Source organism: Curcuma longa, chromosome 4 (genome assembly GCF_044706935.1).
Source record: "Curcuma longa cultivar G26 ecotype Majalengka, Jawa Barat chromosome 4, ITB_CL_G26_1.1, whole genome shotgun sequence".
Lineage (NCBI taxonomy): Eukaryota > Viridiplantae > Streptophyta > Magnoliopsida > Zingiberales > Zingiberaceae > Curcuma > Curcuma longa.
The window spans coordinates 14,827,121-14,847,170 of NC_133864.1; the positions used below are offsets into that span (position 1 = coordinate 14,827,121).

The 20,050-nt window shown below is 39.2% G+C and overlaps 4 protein-coding genes and 1 long non-coding RNA gene across 6 annotated transcripts; 1 reads left to right on the forward strand and 4 right to left on the reverse strand.

Moving 5' to 3' along the window:
• Nucleotides 1-59: 59 nt before the first annotated feature.
• On the reverse strand, nucleotides 60-1,406 carry LOC141828434 (uncharacterized). The gene is made up of 3 exons (XM_074715863.1): nucleotides 1,175-1,406; nucleotides 960-1,078; nucleotides 60-307 (listed from the first exon to the last, which is right to left on the reverse strand). The coding sequence occupies exons 1-3, from the start codon at nucleotides 1,327-1,329 to the stop codon at nucleotides 288-290; spliced, it is 294 nt and encodes a 97-aa protein (XP_074571964.1). The 5' UTR covers nucleotides 1,330-1,406; the 3' UTR covers nucleotides 60-287.
• A 70-nt stretch (nucleotides 1,407-1,476) lies between these two features.
• On the forward strand, nucleotides 1,477-3,117 carry LOC141828435 (uncharacterized). The gene is made up of 2 exons (XR_012601764.1): nucleotides 1,477-1,562; nucleotides 2,894-3,117. It is a non-coding gene; the product is annotated as an uncharacterized LOC141828435 (long non-coding RNA).
• A 171-nt stretch (nucleotides 3,118-3,288) lies between these two features.
• On the reverse strand, nucleotides 3,289-9,062 carry LOC141826855 (uncharacterized). Of its 2 annotated transcripts, none has more exons than XM_074714173.1 (9): nucleotides 8,852-9,062; nucleotides 8,622-8,776; nucleotides 7,133-7,411; nucleotides 6,792-6,921; nucleotides 6,030-6,137; nucleotides 5,821-5,923; nucleotides 5,627-5,752; nucleotides 4,376-4,569; nucleotides 3,289-3,641 (listed from the first exon to the last, which is right to left on the reverse strand). In XM_074714173.1, the coding sequence occupies exons 1-9, from the start codon at nucleotides 8,902-8,904 to the stop codon at nucleotides 3,551-3,553; spliced, it is 1,239 nt and encodes a 412-aa protein (XP_074570274.1). In that variant the 5' UTR covers nucleotides 8,905-9,062; the 3' UTR covers nucleotides 3,289-3,550. The 2 variants fall into 2 exon arrangements, with proteins under 2 accessions (XP_074570274.1, XP_074570273.1); XM_074714172.1 differs by having other exon boundaries at nucleotides 6,792-6,924; nucleotides 8,852-9,061.
• Nucleotides 9,063-9,699: 637 nt separating this feature from the next.
• On the reverse strand, nucleotides 9,700-15,984 carry LOC141826605 (putative E3 ubiquitin-protein ligase LIN-1). The gene is made up of 13 exons (XM_074713863.1): nucleotides 15,914-15,984; nucleotides 14,489-15,643; nucleotides 14,041-14,185; nucleotides 13,578-13,835; nucleotides 13,011-13,317; nucleotides 12,680-12,804; nucleotides 12,490-12,609; nucleotides 12,260-12,391; nucleotides 12,061-12,183; nucleotides 11,721-11,831; nucleotides 11,034-11,180; nucleotides 10,034-10,279; nucleotides 9,700-9,821 (listed from the first exon to the last, which is right to left on the reverse strand). The coding sequence occupies exons 2-13, from the start codon at nucleotides 15,631-15,633 to the stop codon at nucleotides 9,804-9,806; spliced, it is 2,877 nt and encodes a 958-aa protein (XP_074569964.1). The 5' UTR covers nucleotides 15,634-15,643; nucleotides 15,914-15,984; the 3' UTR covers nucleotides 9,700-9,803.
• A 2,441-nt stretch (nucleotides 15,985-18,425) lies between these two features.
• LOC141826609 (putative inactive nicotinamidase At3g16190) lies at nucleotides 18,426-19,808 on the reverse strand. The gene is made up of 5 exons (XM_074713867.1): nucleotides 19,696-19,808; nucleotides 19,487-19,606; nucleotides 18,971-19,202; nucleotides 18,618-18,734; nucleotides 18,426-18,493 (listed from the first exon to the last, which is right to left on the reverse strand). The coding sequence occupies exons 1-5, from the start codon at nucleotides 19,744-19,746 to the stop codon at nucleotides 18,426-18,428; spliced, it is 588 nt and encodes a 195-aa protein (XP_074569968.1). The 5' UTR covers nucleotides 19,747-19,808.
• Nucleotides 19,809-20,050: the final 242 nt, after the last annotated feature.

Here is a 20,050-nt window from a genome sequence, read left to right on the forward strand (position 1 = left end):
GAGGCAATGGTGTTCTTTATTTTAGAAAATAACAAGCTAACGATTCACCATGAAATACATCTGATCCTGCTTTAAAAGCAACCAAACTGCTGAACACAACAAACTCTGATGAAGAGCATCGATTTCAAATTGCCAAAGCTATTTTCTTACTATGAAAAATGGGTATCAAAGTCTTCACTGACAGAACTTTCAGCTGGAGTTCATTGTTTGAAGGAAAGAGAGAACGTTCGACAGAACTTACAAGCCCCGTTCATGTTGAAAGCCTTTGCATGCCAAGCAACTTACTGTCATAAAGGCATTGAGATTCCTGCCCAAGTTGAAATGCAATAAGCATATGTGTGCGCAGCTAAATTACAATGCAAACAGGTGAAATGCAGGAAAGTTACTCTTTAAATCACTCGTTCGTCAGAATTGACCATTACAGTATGATCTTATAACAGAGCAATGGCATGGTATTTCAACAGGTTGTGTTGTTTTGCACAAGTATGACAAAGACGTAGAAAGAACCATAATTTGCAGTATATCCTATGCGAGGACTGTAATATAAAGTTAGTCATAGAACCATAACAAAAACAATGCTTTGATGCCCAAATTATCTAAACTACAAGGTTTTTTCTATAGGTTTTTAACGAAATATTCACAGATTTCACTGCAATGGTCAATTCATCTAGTTGCTTGGCAGATACTGTTTTGAATTGGTGTACATTAAGAGAAATGGGCAATAAATCTGATAATAACCAATCCATAAACATGGTTCGAGACCATGGGAGATTGTTAGAGCTCTAATGGCGCATAAAACATGAAGCAAATTGTTAGCTTTGACAAATTTTCTATATAACGTCTGCTGAAGTATCCAACAAACATATGCATGCAATCACCACATTCCCTGAAGTACAAGATTGATAGGTGAGTTGTTTAAGCTACGGAGACAAAGAGAAGAAGACCGAGAAAGAATGTACCTTGTGGAACCAAACCCCATCGTTGAGACTCCGCCGCAAGAACCGATTGCAGACGAGCAGTAGCAATCGCGCTGTGGAGAGGAAGCATCGACATCAAGCAACTCGAAGTCGCCGGTAATCTTCACTACCGGTAGGAACGGAATCAAAATTCCTACTTGTTGGATAATCTACGAGAAACCTGTACGACGAGTCAACGACAAGCAAAAATCACGCACCTTGAAATGCAGGAACTGCGACGCCTCGACGGAGCCAGTTGCTTCGCTGACGGAGATGCCCCCAACTCAGTTATCACGTTTTTCCTAGCCCTGAGCATTGCCGAAATCGCCCAGGCCGAAACCCTAGAGCACACCGTGGGAGACAGAGCCGCCATCTCCGTGCTCTGCGACGTGGGGAAAGACCATTCGCGTCAGACTTTACCAGTTCGCGAAATAGAACAAGGACCGTCGATGCCCGTAATTGACGGACAAGATGTTACTAGATTCGACGATACGCGATTCCGCCACCTAGCGGACTCGTATTTCTCGCCCAGTTCGTTCGTCTTTTCCCTGCTGCGTGAACATTTTCGATCTGCCCTTCCACGGTTGAAGGTTCTACTACCCGAAGGTACGATAAAACTTCCACTTTCTTCAATTCACGAGCAGCATTACTTCTTCAAACTAATTGATTGAGCAATCGAATTCACCCATCGCTGGTAGTTTCGTGCCCATTTCTTCAATGGATCCCTTTTTTCTCCCAAAATTTCTCGACTTTCTGCCAACAAATTAGGATCTGATTGTGATGTGTTGAAGGAAGAAACAATTGTTTCTCTCTCTCTTGCAGCAATGAAAAATTTGCCTGCAATTTAGATATTATTAGGGCATGAAAAATGGGAGTAGAGATAGTGAATTCTCGTAGGAATATGCATCGAGGTGATCAAATATTGATTGAAATGATCAATTATTGCTAGATTTTTAGCATCCATTTAGAAGCAATACTGCGATATTAGGATGGAAATTAGTTAAACAATGCTGAATATTTTCTTGCATGTTTGTTTTTTCTTCTTTCTTTCACTCTATGCCGATTTCATGGTATGTGAACATTGAGAGCATTTATAGAGTAGAAACTGAGTGGTGTCAATTATCTTGGTCAGGGCATACGATTGAAACTACGCATGTTATTGCACTTGTGGTAGTCACTTGATTTTGTCATCAGAAATTGGTTGCCTTGTTCTGGTTCTGTTGGTTTTGAGTCTCCAGGAAACCAAATATCATGCAGGTTAGCAGTTATCCTCTTGCTACTGTTTCATTATTCATCTCGTTGTCATGCTTGTAGTTACAGTTCATGACTGATATCAATATCACAAGTTTTTGCTTCTTATGAAGTTTCAAATGGATGCAGCCTTACGATTACATAAAATTGTTAAGGCTAAAGATGTGAGTAAATCCACTTTTCAGGCACCAGAAGATATTTACATGATGTAAGGTCAAAAAGAAAAATTGTGTAAATAATAGAAGGTTGAGAAGAAATTTAATATGCTAAGATTTGTAACAATAGATGGATGCATGAACAGCCACCTTTTCTGTTCTGAAAAAAGCAATTACTTTCCTGTTTCCTTCTACAAACTAAACTTTAAAAGAACTCTTAAACATACTAATAATTGCATCTGATTTAGGGCAATTATCTGATATGATTCCTGTGCTCGTAGGAGTATAATGCATTTGAGTTATTGGAATGCAGGATGCTATGGAGAATGCCAGTTTATTTGCATGGAATCTAAATTCTACTGTAACTCTTTGAATTTCCACATTGATAAATCTAAGATTCAGTCCAGACATAATTTAGGATTCTTATTCATATCTAATGCTCGTATATCTATCTCTTCAAGAAATGAATAAAAGTGGATCAGTATGATCATATCCTCGCATTGCATCATGTTTTTTTTTCCTTGTGTATAGGAAATCTCCTGCGGTCCGGCGATATAAGGGGCTATCGTTCGATGGCAAGAATGTATAGTCGTCTCACGGCTGCTCCAAAGAAAGGCTAAGCATCAACCGTATCGTTCAAAACTTCTTAGACCTTGCGTATAATACGATGTGTGATTGCAGTATGAAATTCTTGATATTGATGGCTATTATAGTATGAACTGTAATAGTTCATGATCCTTGGCTTGTTAATTGAACATCTCGTTTTGTGTTTCAACTACCTCACCATCTCGTTTGGGAGCTGGCTACGATTGACGATTCATCTTCTAGTCCCAATGTACATGCCAAAATTCCTCCAAGAAGTTACTGCTCTCCAATGATAAACTGAAAGAACGCAATTGTTTCTTGAAAACATGAAGGAAAAAAAGAGCAAGAAACAACAGCAAGGCATTCAAACAATTGGATACAACTTAAGTTCGAGACAAAAAAACTACACCTCTCTCAACTTGGAATAAATTCTTCTTCGTCCTCTTACCACTTGTGCTGTTCATTGAATAATAGAACATATACGATGAAGAGCTAAAATAAACTATAATTGACTGGTGTCTAGCATGGAAATTTTCTGACCAGATAACTAGTGTACCATATTTAAGTAAGGATTTAGACAAAATCTTGGCTCCTCATAAAATTTCAAGGTGCTGCTTTTCGTCGCACGACAAGGTCCTCAGCCGAGTAATAATCTGCAATTAGCCGGTACACATAAGATGGACTATGTCCTCCCCTGTAGCAACAAGAGTTGTCAGCATGATGAACCAGTAAGCATCATCGCTATGAAAACAAAAGCATGGGTAATTCACAAGCACCTAACATGAGCATTTTTTTTTCAGCGGAAGGAATAAATACATGTGTAACTTCATATCTTGTCGACAATTTTTTGCAACCTTATTTATGGGAATGCATCCCGGTTAAAATGTCTTCAGTAGGTTGATTGAATGTTGGTATATTCCTCTTACATGGTGTACAATTTTGACTACCCTGTTCCATCAATTTGGCTTCCTGCTTGTGTTTTTATCATTTTATTTTTAACTGATGTATCAATGAATGAAGCTGATTGTCTGATGATGAAAACAATCAAGATGCTATACAAGTTAATAATCACAATTGACATCTCCGTGCAAAAAGGCTAATAAATTTTGGTAATCATTTGCCTTGGCACAGGTAGTGATAATTAAATGTCAGATGAAATTAGTTCCTTGAGTAGAATACATGGTAATGTGTACCTTGCATCATCATTGCTTACTGAAAACTTGATTTCCATAATCCAGAAAAACATATTTGATGAAATCATTAGAGGGAATATGCAGATAGTTCATTATTCCATCATATTAATATTAATAACATCAATTTAAAAAAATATGACAGTTGGTCAGAAGCTATTTAGCTATAAAGATGCATCAAAGAAAGAATATATTGGTAAACAGGAGAATGCTTGATAAAAGGATACAAGGAACTTACATATCAGTGATGAAAAGGCTGACGAGCTTTGGTGCGACGTAGTCAAATGCAGGATTTTCAACACGAATAGGAGGAGAATCCCCTAACTGACCATAATCCATGCAGTCTGAAAACTCTCCAAAATCCAGCAATTCAGATGGGCATTTAAAATCATTCAACAAAAGCTCTGGATTATGTGGATACAATGGACACAACTGCCACAGCAAAACAACAACAGCAAAAAATGTAACTCATCCAGATTTCACAGCAAATATGCAAACGAAAAAGATGAATAAAAGGGAGGATAATAATATCTCAAACAAGCAATAAATTGCAGTACAAATAGATCCCACAAGAAGCAGTTTCTGCAAGTCATATCAGGTAGTTCAAACTGCATATTGTCCTCCCAGAAACGTTGTTGATACATGGAAATCTAGGTAGAAATAAATTAAAGGAGTTGATCCCAAACAATTTGGACTACATGAAGTGTTCATTCCATTGGTCAAAAATTTATGGCGAAGAACCAGGTAAGGAATCAAAGGTAAAAGTTTCATGCAGATACTTCAGTGCTACTTGAAATGAAAAGGAATAAATTGAGAAAAACACTGCCATTTGTATTTAGTTGGAGGAAAATATGGATGGAACGAAAGAGGAAAATCTGAAAAATAAATAAAAAAATAAAAATAAAAGATGTGGTGGGTAAGTCCAAAGATCTTGGTAACCGTTCCACAAAGTACCAGTCACGATTGATTAGCAAATGCAAAAAAAGTTGATGGAACTAGAAAGGGAAATTTTAAAATTAAAATTAAAATAAAAAAAAAAGAACTAGTGGGTAAGTCCAAGGGGATTGCTATCTGGTCCACAAAGTGACCCGTCACTCATTGATTAGCAAATGCCAAATGGTAAATCTTGATCTCATTTCTTTTGAATTCAGCTCACATAGAATGGAACTTAAAAACTGGCTTGAGATGAAATAATACCTTCCTCACTTCCTTTCTGTCTAGTACACATTTTTCTCCAAATTAAACAGTGAAATCAACTCAAATTTCTTCTCTAATTTCTGCTCGAATTAAAAAGATTGTAAAGAAAATATGTATGCACATTCTCTAGTATAATTCCCATGTACTTACATTTGTCAACAGAAATATGTTCATCACATATTTCTTAAAACAAAAAGGAAGCATGAGAATCACTTCTTCAGAAAAGAAGACACCAAGGTTGAGTGTCTGTATAGGTAGAATGCACCAAAAAAGTTAACCAGATTATTATGACCTTATGGCTACCAGCAAGGACGACGAATGGAACAGCATGTCTTTGAGCAGCAAGTGCGACCATATTTATGCCGACAGGTGCAATAACTCCACCATTTGCCATGATTGCATGAGCTCCAACTATCACCTACATAGTATAGTTTGAGTAATAGATGAAAAACATTTCTCCAACATCAGCTTTCGTCTATGTATTACCATGTTTACACGTGATATCATGGCAAAAACAGCAGAATCAGTTATAACAGTGGTCTGCAATCCTTTTCCAACCAGCTCTTTAGCAAGAACATGCCCCTGATACCTGAGTGATAATCATAGAAATAGAAGCTAAAGCCAAAACACAAATGTAGAATACTCTAGAAATTGTCTCAAAGCATAGCACATAGTAGTGAACAAGGTGTGCTAACCTTGGAGCACCCTCAGCAACAAATACACGAAAAGACCTTTTTTTCTCATTAGCTGCAAAAAGAAATTCCTTGACTGTTCTTGAACGCCCTAGAGTTAGAATTACCTCACTGACAAGAGTAAAAATTCAGTGATTACATCAAAATGACGTTATCTTTCAAAACTACATTTGCATCAATGCAGAAAAATTGATAATATTCTCCTACAGATTATAAAAGGCATGCAGCCAACTGTGAGTGGGACGCAATGGCTAGTTGTTGTAACATAAAATTATTACATACAGTTTGTATAAAGACATTGAAGGCACCATACATGAATAACCAGCATTGTGAAAATAAATAGAAACAAGTGGACTCAATAACCATACATTAAATTATTACTTTTTGCTCTTACCCTTTACCAGGTGGACACACTAGTGTAGGAATTAACACTTTATTTCTTATCATCACATTGTGTTTTAACCCCCTTGTATGAATGTAACCGTGTAGTCCTCAAGCTTGGAGCTCTTATCACATATGTTTGTTTTCTTCCATTAACTCCATTCCATAGATAGTTAGCATGTAATTAATTTTATTTGGTTGATTGACTTCAGTGAATGTATGTGCTATCATAAATGAGAATTCACATGCTACAAAAATAATTTTAAAATGATATCAATAAAGAGATCTAGTTTCCTAATTATGGCGAGAATCTTATAAATTAGTGATATCTAAGAAAATAATATTTAAGAGCAAAAATTCAATGATAATGTCACAAGATAATACTTTTGATGAATATGCTCCACAGCTTGTGCTGAAATTAATTCATGACAGGTATCAATCTCTTGGATCAGTTCATTAATAGCCTCAATCACATCATGCTTCAATTTTTTGTTCCTCGAGCTACTCTCTGCTGCTGCTGAAGAAGAAAAGCATATCAAATAGTATTCATAACATCAGTGTATGGATAGTGAGAAAAGATTTCATAATAAATGAAGCATTGTAAGCTTACATATCTAGCAAAATAACCTGTTATCTACTTTATCATATCATCTGATGCCACAGGAAGGATGGCATAACCTAAATTGTTGTTAGAAGAAGATAATGGTAAAATATGAGAGTAATACATTTGCTTTTTCCTTCAGAATCTCCCCCTGAAGAAGAAGGATGAGGAGCTGTGGCAGAATCAGGGATATCTTCGAGGAGGGTTTGCAGAGAAGGAGCACGAAGGGTGCTTCTGGCAGCCGCAGCAACAGCTGCAGCAGATAATCCCATGCGATTTTCATGCTCAGCCTCATCATCATCACTACCCAAGGCCAATTCTTCCACTGCAGACATTGCTGAAGAAACATTTTCTTCTCTTATTACATGGAGAACACGCCTTACAATGTTGCCAACAGCAAGCTCTGTGCAAGCACATCAACTATGAACCATCATTTCATTTGAAGATAAAGATCACAAATGATTATAAGCACATGCAAAATATCTTCTGACATCAAAAAAGGGATACTGAGTGTATGAACATTCCATTGTCTGTAACAGATTTTAGGATGATATAACAACAACAACCAAACATTTATCCTATTAAGTAGAGTCGGCTATTTAGGATGATATAGACATTAAAATTCATTATAGGAATGACAATGCAAATTTTCAAATACATATAATGGTGATTTTGTAACCCATAAATAAAAGGAAACATTAGTAAAGAATTTTCACAATGGTTGGAAGGCACTATGGACAGTGTGGCTAGAAAATCTTTCGAAATATACCTGTAAATATAGCAGCAAACAAAGTCACATGCCTTTGGAGAAAGGTGCCAACTCATCCTCATGCCAAAATAAGTGTTAGACGTTACTTCTTATTATGAACTACACCTTTTTATTGCTTCACTTGTGAAAAAGAATAGCATCTTACGTATACCTCCTTTAGTCAAATACATTACTAACCCAATATCATTCTGTGCCAAACTTCACCATTTTTTATCATTTTATATACAAACACACAAGGTAATTGGACAAACAAAAATTCAGCATGTTTGAGAAGCTTTATTTCCCACGTCCTAGTATGTAATACTGTGGGTCATCCAGTAGTAGAAGTCTCACAGTGTCAATATATCACAAGCTTTATAGAACAAAAAAAATGTAACGATGAATTTAAGTTGTAGATGAAAAACAATATTTGAAGAACTTCAAAGGCATATCTCCCTAATGCAATTGCAACCATCTGAACGCTTTGTTTTTTGCTTGTTTCATTGGCATCATTATGAATTATACACAATGAACTAGTATGGCCACATGAATGTCTTAGTTCGTAAATATACCAAGGATTCAATTTACAATCAGATTGCATTATGCTTGCACTAGCAGATATATGCAATGCCATTGACCAAAGACTTGAATTTTATTAAGATTTCTTGTAGATATCACATGTTCCAAGTGATAATAGTTATAGGTCAACAAAATATTATAAAGCAGGATGACTCCCAAACTTTTGAATAACCTCTCAATATAGAATATCGGTTCAAAAATATATAACATTTACAAGTATTGTTCTTTCGTTAGCCAACCAACTATATGCGTGGTATGACAAAGGGCAAATCATAACACAACCTACCGACAGGGTTTGCTTCGATCAACTGCTCGCCAACGGCCTTCACAGCATCAATAAGAGAAGCGGCCTGATTCGTGTACGTTATTCGCTGCTGCGAGACGACCTGCCGCAGCAGCTCCGCCGTATGCTTGGCAGTAGCTTGAGAACCCTCAATTTTTCTAAGAGAAGGACCAGATATCAAAAGAACCCTACACGAGACGATAAACCTACAGGAAAACGAGGGGAAAACTTACCGTCTCTTGAGCTTGAGCACGAAATCATTGACGAGAGCTTGAACGTCCGGCATGGTCGGAACAAACGATCGAGCGCAGACGAATCACGCCGCGGGATAAAGGAGAAGATCGACAGGTCAGTAGATCACCGGAGGACGACGACGAAGTAATGCGGCGTGGGCAACCCAACCAGAACACGCGGTTGTTGCCCTCGCCGATTCGCCCCTTTCTTCCTGGTTCGCTGTTCCGAAAAGGCCGAACGAACCGGTCTACGGATCCTTCAAAAGAAGCCAGCCGTGGAATGGCAAACTAACGGCTTATCCTCCCGATCCCAGGTAGGGGCCGCATTATTCAACGGCAGAGATGTGAAATTGCACACCATAAGTACAAGTCGAATCGGATTGGATCAACGCCCAATCGATGCTGCGTCGCCTTACGTTATTTTAGAAAATATAGCTATAAAACGGCCCAGTGATCAATTCACGACGTACTTGATTTGCCATTTGTCGATCCCAAGGGCCCCACGACCAGCAAGCCAATTGCGGAGTTGGCAAATCATCACCTACTTTAGGTATGAATGTAAATATCCAATAAGATTAAGATTGATAATTTCCAACATGAAAATAGAATAAGCTCAGTTGTTTGTGCATCTTGCTTGGTTTTAATAGATACTTAGGAACCGGCAACCCGGAAAATAGAATATGCGTTTTGATCGTGGTTTAAGTTCGTTAGCATTTCAGCGTTAGCTAACGTAAAATCTCATCAGCTGGTTCAAAACATTTGTGATTTGGCATTAAATTTCGCAATCATGAGACCGTGAACCTTTGGCATCAAATTACGAGAAGGAATTGATGAAATCAAATGAATGGGGGAATTATACACTTACTCAATTGGTAGACAAAAGAAGAAATAATAAATATTCTCCTTTTTGACAAGAAACTTAAGTTACAGTGTGTGTGTATATATATCTTCTTCAAGTCAAGCCCCAGACCTGCAATTTTTATGATTTGGTATCAGTCAATGTCATTGCATGTTCCTCACATCACACTCTGGTGTTGATTCCCCTGCTATTCATATGGGCATTCCTTCTATTCATATGGGTTAGAGTATATGGCTAAACCTCAAATTTTTCTCTAAAAAATTACAAACTACCAAGGTGGATAGCATTTTTGGAGTGAAAGAGAATGAGCAGTAGTTAGTTACCTGAAGCCGTCCGTCCGATGTTCCTATCACTAGCATTTCTCCTTCCTCATCAACGTCGATGCATTGAACCCTGCAATTTGTGCCCGTCTGAAGAGTACCCACAGCGGTGTGCTTCTCTTTGGACCAAATCTCTAAAGTTCCAGTTTTGGAACCCAGATATATTAATTCTTTGCTGATAGCCATCGCCCTTACCTCTATGGAAGATTGTATAGATCCAACGAGGCTGTAATCTGAAGTACTCCATATCTACAACACCATCCTGATTTTAGTAGCAAGATAAAAGTGACAGACAAACAAAACTAAACAACCTCAAGTAAGTTTAGCGTAATTGGTTCAAGTTTCCTACTTCATAGAAACAAATGTCCTATAGAATGGGCTCCTAGAATAGTGCGAACACAAGTCTATAAATCCGCTGGTAATTTATGCTCTCCGTATCATTAAAAGGACACCTCGAGAAAAGCTTTCTAGAGTCTCTGTAGCCCCTTTTTCACTACCATTTTAGTGCATCAGAGCACTCAACTGTGGAAGTGACAAAGAAGCTCGGTACCCTTGCGCTCATCTCCGACCAAGCTGAGTTAAGTCCTTCCCCACCTAAGACGAGACCAAGAAAGACCCTAGTCACCTTAGATCGAGTTGCTTCTAACTCTTGTGAACGACCAAGTAAAAGTCCATCTCAGGTACGTGCCTATTTCAGTTAGGGCTGACTTCCAATAGACTGGACTGAATCCGACCAAACTTCATAGACTTCAGAACGGATTAAAATTTGTTCTCATCCAGCTACGTGCCTATTTATCTGTTGTGCTCCGGGCATAATAGACACTGACAATAACCCCTTAAATGCTGCAGTTCCGAGCATAACAGACACATACTATACTGACAATACTTTCTTGCTCAAATCAAATGCTACACCAACATTATCCCATAAAAGTTTTCAGAATAATGGTTGTCATCTCGAAGAGCATATAGAACAGTTTTAAGAAAACAAGGTTCTTTGCCTCACCTTAACTGCTACACCATCGGCAAACATACCAGCTGAGAAAAGTAGCCCATCGCGTACTTGCACAGCATAAATTGGAGTTTCCTTCCCCAACAACTTCTTTTTACCAGGGTGAATTGTAACAGACGTTTCCGTAGCCAAATCTATTTCCTGTAAATAGAGTGCTTTCTTAGTGGATCATAACATAAATACCCCACGATATTGGTTTTAACAGCTTCGAAATAATGAAGCGACTAGTTCTCCGTAATCAGACAAGGAGAAAGAACAGTGTAAGATGGCATTAATATTAATTTTACTTCATTCCCAAGCTTTGAAGGGTCATAGTATAAACAGTTTTCTCGATATTGTAATATTTACAGGTAAAGGAGAGCGAAACCATTTCATTACCAAGCTTTGAAGGGTCACAGTATAAACAGGTTGCTTGATATTGCAATATTTACAGGTAAGGGAGCGAAACCATTTCATCAGGAAAGTACCAGATGAAAATAATATAAATTCATTTTGAGAAAATCAACTGAATGGCAGGGGTAATAAATACTAGGAGTCCGAACTTTAGAGATCGAGTTGGGAGAAATAGATATGTATAACTGCTGGTCACAAGTTGTCATGATAACAGAGAAAGACATCCGGATTAAATGGAAGATCTGTAATTAGGAAACAAATGCTGTAGATTTAGCTCCATAAGTGTACCTGAATACTGCTGTCATTGCAACCACAGAATAGCTTCCCCTGGACAAGAACCAAAGACTTCACATTCTTACCGGAATTGAGAGTCTTTGAGCCTCCATTCCAAGATAGTACCTAACATCCAAAAGAGATTGACAAAATAATCATTTGAGTTCATTTTGCACTTTTTAAAGTTACGCCAATATTTGTAGAATACATTTGCTTTCTCTTTACACATTAATCAATGCAACTCTTGGAATCGAGGAGTTTATATTGACAATAACTGGCAATCAAAGACAACAAGATTGACAGACTAACAGAAACACATCATGGATCATTAGAAGTGGCAAACAATAAATATTACCTTGAGACCAGCACTTTGTGGAGTGAAGCAAGCAATGGTATTTGTAACGCTAAGATTACGCACTGGATCTTTCATATCAAAATATTCTGTGCAGTGGATCTTTCCATCAAGAATAGCCCACACCTATATAAAACAACAATAACAAGAAAGGAATTTAGTTTCCTCAATTTCTGTGTGCATGAAAAGATAAAATACATACCCTTATAGTTTTGTCCAGTGCCCCACTGTATAATTTGTCACCGGGCATCAGTATGACCAAACTGGTGACTGCCTTGGAGTGTTCATGTGTTTCTTGTAACAGACTAAGAAGATTCTCATCACCTTTCCAGACCTATGTTATATCAATACAGTGTAAACATTATTTCTTCCACAAGTATCTTACACACAGCATAGTCACTAGACTAGGGGATTGATGTTACAAGTAAAGACCTTTATCATTCCATCGAGGTGGCCAGAGAATATCATATTCTTGAAGCATATTACTGATAAGACTTCGCCATTTGTACTGCAATCTACTTGCGTCAATTCCTTATAGTCCCACATATCTTTCTGCATAAATTTGATAGTTTAAAGGCAAGAATTCAATAGAGGAAAATTCCAGGCACAAATAGGTACTTACAATGCTTGAATCATGGCCATCTGATAAAAGTTTGAGCATCTCATATGCCAATATAGATGACTTTTTGAGCTCTCTTAACGTTTTCAATATGTCTTTAATATAAAGAGTGAGATTGAGTAGGCCTTCTGAAAGCAATAACAATGTTATTCATGACTAGGAAAGTAGCATACTCTAACATATAAATGTAAACATACACACACATGTATATGTTTGCTAGGTGAATCAGATATTGAGAAAGGAATCATATAGTAGAAATATGTGGGTTTTTTGTCACCACTGCTGCACTAAAATTAATGTTAAGAAAATATCAAATCCCTGTAAAATATAATACCTTGATCATGCATGAAACTTCTGAGGGCAAGCATTGAAAGTGCTTTTTCATCAATATGCCTTGCGGACTTCAAAATTGTGATAAATTGTTTCATCAAGCAGACTCGTGCAGCCCCTCTTACCCCAGTATCAGGGAGTAGGGAGAGCATATAACTGAGCCAGGTTGCCAAGACAAGACAAGAAGAGGACAGCTCAAGATTTCTGCTCTTCAAACCATCAGATAAAGCTTCAAAGAGAAGCCCAAATTCATGACTCACTAAAGCAAAGGCCATTTTCCTTTCCCAAGCTTCAGCAGCCTTTTCCTCTTCCTACATAACAGAACCAGAAAAAAAAAAGCCAATGAGGGGAACAAGAAGAACTTTACAATAGTGGAGCAGATAAAAAATAAGAAGAAATTCATCAAATGATGGATTATGTGATTTTAAACAAGATTGGTGGGACTTATATGTTTAATGCACTATTATATACCTTATATTTGACTACTTATAGTTTCTCATTCATTCAGAATGCAAAAAAGAAAGAAAGAAAAAAGCCAATAACAATTTGTGAGAAGGACTATAGCTGCAACCAGATTGTGCTCAGATCCTTCAGGAGCTTGGCCAGTCTGCTCAGCTTCCATTAGTGCTCGGTAGCCTTTTCTTATTCCAGCATGCTTTAAAAGAAGAGCTCGAGCAAGAGGCCTTCCAGAGGATGAAAATCTTCCTAAGAGAGCTAAGATTGTCTCAGCAGTTCTCAATTGAATGCTAGGAAAATCCACATTTTTGAGGCATGTGATAAGTGTATCTACAGCTTCTTCACGGTATATGCTCATCTTTCTTGGCTCCACCTGGCAAAACAAGCAACTTAATGGCCAGTACAAAGCACAAAAAGAGGTGATCATACTGAACCAGGTTATGATCACTATGCTACTTTTATGTATGAGATTTTGTTCTCAAATCAACATGTAAATAGATAACAGAAGCCTCAGCATAGTACATATTTCTTGTCTTCAATTTAACAATCTAAATGTCAAGTTCAATCAGGAAGGCTACCAGAAGATCCAACTGGAGAAGAAGACCAGCGACAACAGGGGATTGTTCCATTGACGAAGTTTGAAGGTAGATGAGGAGTGAATGCATCATACTAAAAGCACCCCCGCCTTTTATAGCTTGAAGAAGCTTCTCATTGGACAATCTCCTGAAAAAGATCAAAAAGGAAAATCAAAACTATTCAGTTTAAAGGTCACATTGAACTTGAATTTAGATCTAGTGCATGATCAAGTTCCACATATTCTAGTTTTATAGCTGCCCCAGAACACGGATAAAATGTTGCCTCAACTATTTAGCATCAGTAATTGAATCGGTGTAACAATCAGCACCACTATACATCTCAATGGGTCTGACATTCAACCGTAAATAATATGCAACACTATATAGGTTGCAAGCTAGAAATGCTATAGTTTCTATGAAGAAAAAGGGGCAAGGAGAACTCACGACCAACCTGCTCAGCTTAACTAACTCGAAGAGAAAGCAAATAATCTGAAAGCGGTCCATATCATTCACAATGGCAAAGCTTTCCAGAACTGGTGCCAGTTGTATTCTCTCAGCAATTAGTTTCCTGGAACGCCCATCCTCTCCCATGCATTTTAGCACAATCCCAGTTGCTGCAATCCTTTCCTCCACCATCTCGGCTTCCAAGCTCAGCAATATTCTGTCAAGTACTCTATCTGATATAATTGAGCGAACAATATTGGATAAACCACTATTACCTTCTTGTAAGATTTTCCATAAGATAAGAATTGAAGCAGTCATGGGGCTCATACACATCTTGAATAATTCATCATCTTTCTTTGCAATAGCCATTAGAACAGCATTAGCAATATCCATCTCAATAAGGGTTTCCGATGGAGGATTTAACAGAAATATCAAAACTATTGCCTCTATCAAACCCTTCTTGAATAGTGCAATCATGCATTTCACATCAGATTCAACCCTAGTAAGTGTTTGAATAACAAATTTATCTCTTGAAGCCAGCTCGGATAGCAGAAAAATTGTCACTTTCAGTACATTCGAGTCAACAGAATTAAACAAGATTTCAACGAAACCATTTATAACTGCTGGTTTTGAGAGCACTTGTGTTATCTCAATTTCTAAGCTAGCATTCCTCCAGAACGTTTCAATCTGGAGAACAGCCTTCTCTGATTCATCAAGAAATTCAGATGTGCAGAGGCATGATATTGCAAGACGAATATCAGTAGAAGAGACGTCAATATTTGAAGGTTGGGTTATGGCACTCGGTGGTGAAGATGGGCTTTGTGACATACTCAAATCTCTAGAATTCTCACCAGGAGAATTCTCCAACGTACTAGGAGTCGAATATGGGTTCTCTTCCAGCCAGCTAGCTATTAGTCGTTTTAGCACATAGTTGGTTTTGGGCAATTGAGTACTCTGGAGCTTTTGCCGTGTGATGGGGCATGTTGAGTTTCCATGGCCGAGCCATTCCTGGATAGCTCTGCGCTCGTAGGTCTGGCCAGTCTCAAGTGTCACAGGATCATCAAACAGATTGCTTGTTATTGGGCAGACGAATTCCTTGGGAGGGGTTTGTTTACTTACGGCAAAGGTGTTACTAGAATCAGCCATTTGCATACTCGAGTTACTGCAAAACAAAGAGACATCAAGTATTACAATCTCAGTTGTGCAGTGAGCCAGTGAGAGTAAGTTAATGCTCTAGAAAAAATTTATATCATGAAACAGGAAGAAGACCATGAAGTACAATTATTAAATAGAGAAAATTAACAATTGATATAGATAAAGGTGTTCCAATTTTGAATATAAGCTACGGCCTCAGGCCAGATGCTCTTGTTTTCACTCATATGAGATGAAAATGCTGGAGGTGGATCGCATGCTTTCAGAATTTAGAGCTTACCATTTCGGTTCTGCAGAGCCTTGTGCCTGCTTCTGAAGCTGTTGGTCTTTTGTTTCTAATAATTTTCTGTTAGTATTCCTTTCCTAAATGACAAACAGCATTAACAATGTCAAATTTTCTCACTCGAGGAAAATTAGGCACATAGGTAGATCAGTCAATGAAGGAACAATGCTTTCATCGTCAAAATCAAAGAATTTGACCTCTTCATCAGGATCAATCTCAGAAGAAGAGCACTCCAAATTGTCTTCAGAGAAATAAGTAGGTCCAGCATCTGGGCCCCGCTTAACTTCAGCAGTTCTGTAATCTCTAAATGGTGGCCCAACAAAGAGTTCTGGAGACACCCTTTGAGGATATGCAGGTGGAACTCTTGTATTGTTCATTTGGACTCCACTATTTTGCCTGCTAAAGAATTCAACAGAACGATCTGCTTCTGCCCAAATTGGCTACAAAGTTAATAAAAGAAGTTAGCTCATCGAAGCATGACCCAGATTTAAGCGCAGAAGCAAGAAAAGACCAAGAAGCCTACAACGAAGGCTTTTGCTATGACTCAATACTGATGAGATCGAGGAACAGAAATATAAGACTACGAGGTTATATTCCTAGTATTATGCAAAACAAATTTACCAATTTAAGAAATATTATAGCAAAGTTTATTACACCAAACTATGCTGTGTGACATGAGTAAAAGGCATTTGCAATCAAACATATCTCTTTCCTGAAAGGGCTGGTAAAAGACTGGATCACACAACACAATCTAGCATATCTTAAAATGCAATTAGCAGAGAGAAAAAAATCCAGAGGTGACATGACACAACAGGTTTGTATAAATGGGTGCCACAAATCAACCTATTTACAAAGCCAATTTATTTTATGTCATATAGCCTTTTATTTACTACCTCCAAATCCTTCTCTTTTTTGAAGTCTCCACCTATCACATTAATTTGTCAGTCTCTAAGCATTTGGGTGTTTGTGGAGCATGATGAAACCACACCAAAAGAATCGTCAAAAAAGGTTCTACAACTAGAAGCAAAAAAACCTAGACTAAGGTTTCACCAAAAGTTTATACAAATAGGACAGTTAACTCAAAGGATGTTGCTCAAAAGAATTACAACTAATAGTCTGATACATAAAATATGTCTGAATCCATAAACGAACAGCTTATATTAACTGAAACTAACAAAAGAAGCAGCTATTAAAGGAATTGGTAGTTAACTTCAAGATTTTAGGAATTAATGAAGGCAGGCAAAGTACATTATACCGTCCGTCCCTGAATCCAATAGCTTCGCTCGTTTCTACCTTCTCGAGTTCCACCGTCCCTTCAGATCCCGCTTCCTCATCATCCGCACTCGTCAAAACCAACTTCGGTGGTGCCGAGGGCGGACGTCGTCCTCCGCCGCCCATCTGTACCACCCCCTTCAGGTACTCTGCATAAACCCTGCAATTGGCATCAATAACGTCCTCATACCGCCTCTCTAACTCCTTCAACCTCCCCGCTTGCCCCCCACTCATCCGCGACAGCAGGCTCATCGCGGCCGCCGGCTCCACCGACCGTTCCTCGTCCTCTTCATCCTTGGGGCTTCCCCGCCGAAGGGAGGCAGAAGAGAGGATGCGCGACCGCTGGTCCGCGAACCAGTGGAGCGCCGGAAGGAGGTGCGGGAGGAAGAGCGCCTCAAATACCGCCGGTGCGACGTCGTGGCGGGCGAGGGACGGATCGAGGGAGAAGAGATCGAGGAGGGCGAGGGCGGCCGCGGCGGCTCGGCCTCGGAGGGCGTGCGCGAGGGCGAGGAGGACGGCAGAGAGCGGGTTTCTTCCGGAAACGGAGAGTAGGACCTTGTCCGCGGCGGAGGAGGCGGCGGGAGAGGAGGAGTCGAGAGCGTCGGAGAGGAGGGAGAGGGCGCGGACGGAGGCGGGGGAGGCGGAGGGGATGGTCCAGCGCGCGGAGGAGAGGATGCGGTGGCGGAGGTCAGCGTTGGAGAGGGCTTCGTCGAGGAAGGCGGTGGTGTGTCGGAGAACGGCTGCTGGGGTCGGGGCCATCATTTCACCTGCAGCAGATCATCGGTCGGATGTCTACCGGACGAGGAATCTCGCTGTGCTTTAATAGCAGTACGAGTTTGGCAGTTATGAGATACCTAAAATACCCTTACGCTGCAATAATTATCCCTTGTCTTTCTATGTAAATAGAGACTAAAGTCGATATGAAATACCAAAATTAATACATTCAAAGTTAAGAAGCGGCAAACGTAAGCGTAGAAAGGGTCGAAGCCGGCGAATGCCGGCCGTGCCACGTGGAGATTGTAGATTGGATCGAGACAGCACCCACTTATTCCTTCTCGAAGTCGAACCGGTCGTCGGCCGGCCGGACAGCCAGTAAAGTATTTCCACTAAAATGACAACAAAATAAATTATTAAAACAAAAGCATTTTAATATCACATGAATTTCTGGGTACAGTGTTCTTCTTATTTAGAAAAGATGTTCAACGCAATATCAGAGCTCCATCTTAAGAAATGGGCATCAAAGCTGGAGCCATTCTCGCAGGGTCGGTGTCGCCACTCCAATACTTTTCATGTCTCTGATGTTATCTGTTTCAAAGATCAAAAACAGAGGATTCACCAAATCAATCTGATTTTGCTTAAACAAGAATTCAAGTTACGTCAAAAAGGACTTCTGAAAGTTTGAATGTGGAGGAGCAAAACTAAAAGTTACCGAGATGAACTTGAGGAACAGCAGTAGTTGTTGCATCTGCAACGACGGTAACCTGGTGGTAATCCAGCGCAACAGCATCAAACACAGTTTGTCTAACACAGTTTGGAGTTTGAATCCCTACATATGAAGAAGAAACAAGTTTCAGGTTCGTAGTAATATCGGCAATGAAAAAGTAGAAGAGTGACCATGTTGCCTCATTGGAACATGAATTGAGAAGGACAACAAGATTATGACAAACCCAAAATTTAGCCGAAGGAATCAAAAGCAAGAACTTGAGCATCCAAAATAGTTTTATTGTGAGAAGTTACAAGATCAGAATCAAGGTGCGATCATCCTGAGATATTATGCCTTACCGATCACAACCAAATTCTTAATTCCACAGCCCTGAAGAAGTTGATGAAGGTTTGTGGCAAAGAAGGCACTAAAGCGTGTCTTTACGACCTTGTAGTCCTCATCTTTGATGACGAGGCCTTCAACTAGCTCTGCACCGCTACGACCCTTCACTGCTGGCCCTTCACCATTGGAGTACAAGTGCCGGCGAAAGGGCTCAACGTCTCTTCCCCAGGGATCATGTTCTCGAACAACCTGCACGTTTTTGATCTTTAGCTATCATGCTGTTGACAGGAATTTAAGAAAAGGTATACTAGTAGAACTAAGAACCAAGTTTAACAACCTCATCAAAACTATGAAACCCAATTGCAAAGATTGACAACAATTCCTAATTTGACATGAACAAAGTTTCAAGCATCTCAAAAATACAAACGTATTTTCTCAAGAATTTCTGATGTAAGAGCACATGATTGAACTAAATAAGTACGAACATATTGCAAAGGAAGGAAGGAAGGAAGGAAGGAAGGACAGCGGCTTACCCAGATGACCAAAATACCGCGCTCACGGGCGGCGGAGACGGCTTCGATCACAGTGGGGACGATGCCCTCGGCGCCAGGGAGAACCGTCGGGCTTCCCGTATCCGGCGAGACGAAATCTTTCTGGAAATAAATCAAGAAAAAAGAGTTAAAAGAAAGATCAGTGAACTGTGAGAGGAGACGAAATTGGTGATGTTTTCGGTCTGTTTTGCCTGCATATCGAGGACGAGCATCGCCGTCTCACTCCACTTAGTAGCCGCCATTGCTAATTTGCTTATCCTCCCTATCTCCGCTCTCCAGCGTTCATAATGGCTAAGAAGGGAAGTGTGGGCGCCCCCAAGGCCGTAGTACAGAGTGGACATATGAAATGAACTAAAAATAGTAATGACTTTATTATGAAATGGATCTATCCGCCGGCTGGCAGTTGATATAATGGATCTATCTTCTAAAAAAGGAAAGTGTGAGCCCCACGACATCCCTACCAGAGTAATGGCTTTATTATGAAATGAACTTGGCTCATTTACACCCTAAAAAATAGTAATAAAAATGGTAATTTTAATAATTTTA